The sequence below is a fragment of the Pezoporus occidentalis genome, unplaced genomic scaffold, assembly GCF_034315485.1.
Source record: "Pezoporus occidentalis ecotype Australia unplaced genomic scaffold, CSIRO_AGI_Poc_V1 ctg70, whole genome shotgun sequence".
Taxonomy (NCBI): Eukaryota; Metazoa; Chordata; class Aves; order Psittaciformes; family Psittacidae; genus Pezoporus; species Pezoporus occidentalis.
Window position 1 is genome coordinate 2,911,719 of NW_026916053.1, and position 8,684 is coordinate 2,920,402.

Here is an 8,684-nt window from a genome sequence, read left to right on the forward strand (position 1 = left end):
TTTGGAAGAGCCTTCAGTCTCCAGAACCTCAAACCTGTGTTTTAGACTAATTTCAAATTACAGCTTTAGTGAACTTAGGCTGAGTTGTCAGACCACCACCTACTCACCAGGCATTTCCTCTGCAGCTTCTAAACCCACAGTAGGGAAAGGACCACAACACTTGCTTTTTGCCCTCATTTTCATGACTTAAAACCTGATTTCATTAAAAGCTTATTCCAGTGGCAAGCTTTCCAAGGAGTTTCTCAGCCAGAACTGCAACTCTTCTGCCATTTATGCTCTAATGCAGGACCTGCAGGCACAAGCCCAAGGGCAGCACCACCCCAAGCACAAAGCTGCCCTCCAAGCCCCAGCTACTTGCTTCACACTCATTTTACTGTCCTGATTAAATGCAGCTCAGCTGTTTCCCAGACAGACTATCCACATCATTATGATGATATAAATTGCTAAGAAAATGTACCTCCATATTACAGTGTGCTTAGCGTTTGTCCTTAGGCAGGCACTAAGTGCTTCTCACGCCAGCTGCACTCCAGGCTCTCCACCTCAGCTTATGGCCCTTTCGCCATCTCTCTTAGCTTCACTTGATGTTGATTCATCACCAAGAATTCATAAAACACTTGGAGCTTCTCTTCTCACCATAGCTCAGAGCAATGCTTGGAAGGCCTAATAAAACAAAATCCTAAACCTAATTACTGTAGCTAGGGAGCTGAGGAGAGCTAGACAGTGTGGCTGATACACAGGTAGCTATCAAAGGACTATCAAAGAACTCCAATATACATGAGGAGGAAACAGTTGCTGGCCCAGAAGAGGACCAAATATGGCATTTACAGTTTTACACCAAACTGAATGTGTTGAAACTAACATCTGGACCTTAAGGGGTCCCTATAGTAAAACTGATCCAGCCACTCCAAGGTGGATCAGCCAGAGCAGAGACATCAAAAACTGCAGCCAACATCCACTGCCTGGTCTGGCCACAGCCTCTGGAGGAGCATCTTCCCAGGCAACACCACACAGCACTGCTCACCCACTGCATCTCCTGGGTCTGTATTTAATCATGCAGCTATAAAGTCTCCTATGATAATTTTTTCACTGACTTCACAGTGTTACTGAACATAAGCCAATTCATCCTTCTAAACTGAGCCTTGGCTGCTGCTACACGTGAAAATCCACACAGCAAATGTTGCTCTGCCTCACTCAAAAACCCCAAGACAGCTGAACTCCATGTGGTTGAAAGGGACTTGCTGAGCTCAGCCCCAGCTCGTCAGGCAGCATTGTGCAGTGCTCTTCTTGGTATCACTGGTGATGGAGACAGTAAGCCTCTTTGTCATTCTTCTGGGAAAGAAACCAAACACAAGCAAAGCCAAACAGAAAAACCAGATCTATAGAACAAAGACGTTATCCCTGTTACAGCACACCTGGCCCTGGGCCACTGGTTCATAACATCCAAGACGACACTAAATCCCACTACACTGAGGCTTTTCTGCCTCCGTAACAGGTTTCCAGCCAAAAAGCAGCAACCTTGTTTGCCCAGGTAGGAAGCAGCCCCATCTGCCAAAGCAAAGTGCCTTCTGGCAGTGTCCCACATCTGCCAAGTTACACACACAAAGGAGCCCAGCAGAGGTTCAGTTTTCTCTCCCCCGCACCCCACTTGGTTTGTTTGTTTTTGGTAGATCATAAACCCTGTGGCTAAGAAAAAGGATGGTTTAGAGGGGCCCAGGACTGCTCCGCTCCAGGCTGAAACAGGAATATGCAGCAAGTCTTGAGGAGCACAGGGTGTTTGCTGTCATCTTCGTTCCATCCCACATCACAGCAGTTTCCACCAAGGAAGGCAAAGTGCAGCGAGAGCTTGGCTCAGGGAGCTGAGCACAAGCACAATACAAGAGGGGTGAGAAAACACAGCCTCTACGTAGAAGCAGCCTTCTATTTGCCTCCAGTGGCTGAAGAAGATGCCAATGAGTAATTCTATTCAGACACCTCTGTTTCAGATATTGCCCAGCACTCTGCAGCATAAAGCCCTCAGTGGAATTTCATGCAAGATCTGAAGTCCAAGAAGACAAAAGAGGCTGAAAAAAAACCCCACACATCAGCATCTCCACTGCTTTGGTCTTTCAGCTTGTTTGAGTCAGGAGGAATTTCTAAAGGGACCCAAGTCCCTTCTCTTCACCTGAAGTATGTAACTGTGAGAGGCCAGACACATCCCAACTCCTTGAGCTGCTACATAAGGCATACTGATGCTCCCCCTGGGATCAGAGAGTCCTTTCCATCTCCCAGGCTTTGCTGCAAGCAAACAATCTGGATCTTCAGCATCCTCATTATAAGCTTCCCAAACCTCTTCCGGCTCCATGCATTGCATAACCAACAAAAACCAGCAGCTGACAACACAAGGAAAAAAGCTTAGGAGAGAACCCAGAGGATGGTTGACACCAGCTACACTGGAATTCGCTAGTCAATATTCAACTGGAAATATAAAACACTTATTGCTCACATCAGTAACCTCAAACACTTGGAATGGTAATTAGGATGAGAAAATACATCCCAAAAAATGGTATTTTTTCCATTCTCCCACGAGACAAAGACCAAGTGCAAAAACATTCTCTTGACCTGCAGTGTCTTGTTCCAGATGTACGAGCCAGATGGACCTCATGCCTGCTGCTTCAGTTAGTGCTTTCCCGACACTCCAGAACCTGACTGCTCCGAGAAACTGCCCAGAGACTGCTCTTCCCCATGCAAAGTACAAAACCAATCAGACAGTTTGCTTCAGTGAACACTCCTGACTGAGCTACTAAAAAGGGCAATGCTCTTTCCCACTGCCTGTCTGTGCACCTTGACAAAGGCAGGAATTAACATCAAACGTGTAAGTAATGCCGGCAGAGCTCAGAAACCCTCTATGAATCCATCTGAAAATCAAATCCCGGTGTCTGCTCTGGAATTTATTTTTACTACAAATTAGAGGCACTTCACTGACTATTCAAATCTGCCCAGAGGGCCTTTTAAAGAAATAGGAGTGTGTACATGTCATGACAAGGCACAAATAATTGTGCTCCACCTGGGAAGGACTGATGGAGCCTAAACGGAGCATTTCACATCCTGATGTATTTACTTGCTGAAAGCTTGCAAGCATCTCCTGCTAATTGCATCAGCCACTGAGAAAGCCATTTGAGCAGTACGACAGGAATGGAGACACTGGGAAAGAAGACCACAGGGAAGGAGGAAACCCTGCTTCTCTCCTTTGAACTTCTGATTAGTATCCATTAGAAGACTGGTGTGTCTGAAGGTGTTTCCCAAGGACCAGGCTTTATCTGCATAGTCAAACACTGTAACTCAAGGCACGACTCCACCTCAGGAGCTAACTCCAGGCTGTGCTGGGTCTGCTGACAGAGCAGCTTCAAAAGGATACGGCAGTGATGATGGGCAAGATGACTACCTTGTTCTCCACAGCTTATCACCCCTCTTCTGCCTCTACCAGCAGAGCTACTGGAGCAAAACCACACTCCTGGTTTCACTTAAAGCCAGCCCGTCTTTCATCCCCAAATCATTTCATCCCAAGGAAAACTGCCCTGGCAAGCTCACCAACAGCTCCAGCAGTACATTCAGAGGAGCAGGGATGACAGCAGGAGCACGTGGCAGAGGTCAGGCTGCTGATAACCTCTCCCACCTGCACTTATCTCCACTGATGTCAGAGAGCAAACAAGAGACCTTCACTGCCCCAGCTCATTTACTGTGAATGAGCTACTACAGTGCTCATCCAGGAATAGGCTCACCCAGAGAACAACCTGCTGGGAGCAGAAGCTTGTTCCTGCAGTCACAGCTAGCTACAGAGAGAGCATTTATTCATGGCCTTATTTAAGCCAATTAAGAAGAGGGTAAACCAGAACAGGACACGTGGACCCAGTTCAGAGAACATGGGGAGCTCTGCGCCGAGTAACAACGGGAGGCTGTGCCAAAACCAAAAGACCCCTTTGCTGCAAAGCCGCGGCTGAGCTCAGACACAAGGAGGCTGTCATCAGCCTGCCCTGCAGCTGCTGAAGCGTGGAAGTTTTCACTCACTCCTAAATTAAAGCTTCTGAAAAAACAGAGACACCAGTATTCAGGCAAAGACAAATCAAAGCCTGAATTCATCCGAATTAACTATATGCAACAAACTCATACTCAAGATACCAAGATTACATAACAAAACTAAGGCGTCGGCATCGCAATCAGAACATAACGCACACAAATCCTTTTTAGTTTTGTATTAATCAAATTAAAATGGCCAGCAGACCAGCAGGACTCCCGCTGAACAAGTGCACTCATTACCATCCCCAACTCTTCTGCCCACCCAGCTTCAGCAGTCCCCAGTGCTCCTCGTGCTGGGGAAGATCTCCCTCTGCTCACATCCCAAGGCTGTTTAATTCAAGCAGCCCAAACCGTGCTGCCAAAACGGCAAGTCCCAACTGAAAAGCTTTCTTCTCCATAGGTAAAATGACAACCAAGTAGTACGTTTACTAATACATTTACCTATCAAGGAATATACATGTGACACATCCTTTTGAAACTTCAAAGAAACAGTTCATTAATATATTTATTAAACTGCACTGGCAGGGAAAAACAAACAAAACACAAACACCCTCATGGGCCTAAAAGCCAGAATCCTACAGCAGTTTACACTTTGCTATCTTTAATTACAGAAGCAATTCCATTAAAGCTGATCCAGATCTTACAATCCTTCCCACAGTCCCACAATGATGCTAATAGTTCTTCCTTCATGGCTCCATGGAAAAAAACCTCCCTGTTCCCTATTTACGGACTTGCCCTGGTTGCCAGCAAGCAATTGCTCCAATCCCACAAAGCCAACCCCAAAAGAACAGCAGGATCGAGTCAAAAAATGCCTCAAAGCTCAAACACAAATACATAGAAATGTGCAGGTTTCTCTCACCCATTTGGTAGTTCACTACAGGAGTCTCAGTCTCTCCTCCTTTCATCTCTGCACCACGGCACATTACATTTTTCTAGAGATCAAGTAAATCACTTGAATGGGAGGCGTTTGCCTTTTGTGCCCCTAAAGCAGGGCAGCGTGCAATGAACCAGATCATTCACGTCTTGTTGGCACATTGAATGTGCAAGTCTATCAGGAGGTTTTCAGCTTCAGATCCAGTAAGGGTCAGGCTGAAAACAGCCTTTTGCACTACAAGGATGGCCATAGAAGTCTCTTGGTTACAAAATGCACCAAGCCAGTATACTCAGATCTCCCTGTAGCTTATGTGCTCCCAGCTAAGGCCAAGACATCTGTTTCAGCTAAGCAAACCTGTTGTGAATACAGAAGGCATGTGAACTATCCGACCAAAAAACTGGCTTCAAAACCTGCATTCCTATAATCCACTGTGATCTCAGCATCACTCCAAACAGCCTCCATCCTCCTGATAGGAAAAGCTGTCTCATCAACCCAGCAAACACGAAACTCAGAAAGCATCAAAGAGAGTGGGGATACGCTGGAAAAATTATGGCAAAACCCAGTGCAAGAAATCCTGTATTCTCTGCACCGGCTACCAGAGCAAGAGCCCCAGATCGACATGAGTTTTGTCAGGTTTGCCAGTTTATGCCCTGAAATGAGCAACCTGCAACCCTGATCCCCGAGCACCTAGTGCCCTTGGCTGTCACAGCAGGGAGGCAGAAGCAGCCGCTACGAGTTGCTACTGCTGGCAGAGCACTAGCGTGCTGCTGCCCTCATCGTTTTGCCCTGAATTCTGGCTTTCTACATCCACCCTCAAGAGGATTTGCTATCTCTTCCATTAGTCCGTAAGAAGGCGCTCCATGGCTCTTCTAACCATGTTCTGCTGGAGAAAATGCAGAAGAGACAGAAGAAATAAAAAAAAAAGGGGGGGCGGGGGGGAGGGGAATAAAATAACTTCAAACTCAAGAGAAGTAAAAAATCACACCTTGCACCATCACCGAGGTACAGGGCAAAACCTGCACCATCACCGAGGTACAGGGCACAGCCCTCCCTCCTCACCCCCCCCCCAGACAAAGAGAATGTGAGAAGCCAACTGAAATGTGGTGCCCCTGGGGAGAGCCGTGCTCTCAGGAATGTTAAACCGTTCCGAGCTTTTCATTCAGGGTGGAAAAACAACGCTGGCAAAACTGCACAACAGCAACTGGCATCGGCCGCGGGGATGGCAGCGCTTGTGCCAGGCTCGGTACCTTCCTCCCAGCGGAGCCAAATTTAATTCAACCTCTTCTGGCCGACGGGCCGAGGCGCAGAGCGAGCAGGAGGAATTCTTCTTGAATGGGGGTATTCAGAGGAGCCATAAAAGCCGCCCGCGTTCGTCGGAAGCAGGAGGCAGCCTGGGAAACTGGCCTGGCTACCTGGCCCTCCATTTTCACTGCCAACAGGTGATCCTGGCTCCCTACCCGCTTCCAGGCAGGAAGCAAACCCTCTCCTGGTCACCCACCTCCAGCAAACCCAGTGCAACTGCGCTTGACCAGGAAAACACTGTCATTTCAGAACTGTGTGCGGTTTTCAAGGCAACAAGAACAACCAAATCCAGCCTCGCACCCCAGAGCCTGCGAGCCCAGTCCGAAACGGGTCCAAAACCAGAGGGTTCTCCCTGTTACCCGCTCTTCCGAGGTGCGAGGCCACCCTGCAGAGCCGCTCGCAGCCTCCGGGGAGGGCGATGCTGCCGCTCCGCCGGAATCGCGGGGCAGGACGGGGGGCTCCGGGCCGGGGTCGGAGCAGCTCCGCTCAAACAACTCGGGAGCCGCCCCCCCCGCTGGAGCCTGCGCTCAAAGGGGAACCGACCTGGAGGGGCCGAGCGGCCGCAGGACCCCCCCCACAGACGGGCCGGCCGAGGCGGGGGGCGACGGGAGGCGGCCCGGGGAGCGGCTACCGCACAACTTGGCAGCCCGGCTCGGCCTGGTGGTGCCCCTGGCACCGCCACAGGGCCCGGCCCGGCGCCGGCCGCCCCACACCTGCCCGCACGGCCCCGCTCCCCCGCCCCGGACCGGGGGTGCCTCCGGGTGCCGGCCCGCCCCCCGCCCCGAGGGGACGACGACGGCGGCGGCGGCGGCGCCGCTCTCCCCCCCCCCGCTGCCTCAACAGGTGCGCGGCGGCCGCGCTCCCGCACTCACCTCTCCGCCATGTCCCGCTCGCCCGCGCCAGCCGCTCTGCCCGCGAGCGGGGCAGGATGTGAAACCCGATCCCGGCCCCGCCCGGGAGGCGGCGCGGCCCAGCCCGGCCCGGCCCGGCCGCCGGGACCCCCGGCCGCTCCCCGGGTCCCTCTGCTGGGGGCCGCCGCGCCGAGCGGGGCCGGGCCGGCAGAGGCGGGGCGGGCAGCGGAGCCCGGGGCCGTCGACAGCGGCTGGGCCCGTGGGCCGAGGGCAGCCCCTGGCGGCGGCGGCGGCTCCGGGGCCCTCCTGAGCCCCTGGCGCAGCGGAGCCCGCCCGAGGGTCACAGCAGCCCCGGTCAGTACATCGGTAAATGGCTCGTTCCTGTGATGGGCGTCCCCGACACGGCGCCCGGAGCTGGCAGGGGGTGTCCAGACTAGCACCGGGCTTGAACGGCTCTGCTCGCCCTCTGTTATTGCTGACACCTCCAAGAGCAGGGATGGAAAGAGGGACATGAACCAGCCTGGAGAACCGACAGAGGAAAATGTCTTGGCCTAGACCGGGTGCTGGGCTGTCCCTGTGAGGTGACACCGTGGGGTGACGAGCCTTGGGTCAGCCCATGGTGTACGGCTGCTGCATGTCTGGATTTGCCCGGACATGCCCTCTATTGTGTCCCAGCAACTCTGTCTAGAAAGATTTTGGGGACTTTTCTGTGTTCATCTGTGTGCTGAGCACATGGCAGTCTCCTCGACCTCCTGGAGGAGACCAGGAATGTCCCCCATGGAAGCACAATCAACCATCAGGGTACAAAGAGCAGTTTCAGAGGCCTCTGGAGAAGGCAGAGCAGTCTGAACAAACACGCTGTGCAGTAAAGGTCAGCCCCGCTAGCTCAGCTTCTGTCAGCCACCAGTTTGGAGTGTGTCACTTGGCACGGTGGCTCGGCAGAGCCCTGCTTATCGCAGTGACTGCTGCAGTGTGGCACTGCTCCCAGCAAACCTCATGTGGGGTCCTGTCACTGCAGAACACTGCAGGGGCAAATCCTGGGGGTTTAGACCCCTCTAACTGCAGGTGCAAGGCTTGGCAGACTCGCAGTGGGTTTTGCCACTAAGGGGGATTTGGGGCACATATCACACAACGCAGCAAATGTCTGCTACAGACAGAAACGAGTCTGTTCAGCTTATTCATCACCTTGGGCAAGCCAGCGGACGGGGTCCCTGCACGGAGCGGTACTGTGCTTGCCATGTGCTCTGTTGCAGACAGTGTTTTGGCTCTACTGGAGAACTTCAGAGTAACTTAATCTGAAGACATTTGCATGGAAGTCCCACTGCACTTTTAAATAACAAATAGAGAGACAGTGAGATCATGGCCGCGCAGCTGCCTTGTGCTGACCAGGGGGTCCATGCAGTGGGGCCCCCACGGGGGCTGCGGAGCTGCTGGAGATGCCCATGGTGCTGCAGCAGAAATGAGTTTTGCAGGGGTGCAAAGCCCAGGGACTAGTGGGGAAGGAAAGGAAGAGTTAAACCAGGTCTGCACTGGAAACAAAAGTTTGCTGGTGTGGCTAAATTGGCAGCTTTCCTTGTGGGGATGCAGATCTCACTAGCCTTTGC

General features: G+C 52.1%; 1 protein-coding gene across 1 annotated transcript in view; it reads right to left on the reverse strand.

Annotated features, from left to right (window-relative positions):
* Positions 1-7,238, reverse strand: part of LOC134175866 (rho GTPase-activating protein 39-like) — a 44,520-nt gene extending 37,282 nt beyond the window's left edge. The window contains exon 1 of the mRNA XM_062642242.1: positions 7,102-7,238. Within this exon, the coding sequence (XP_062498226.1) occupies positions 7,102-7,112 (11 nt within the window). The 5' untranslated portion in view covers positions 7,113-7,238. The remainder of the gene's footprint in view (positions 1-7,101) is intronic.
* Between the last annotated feature and the right edge of the window lie 1,446 nt (positions 7,239-8,684).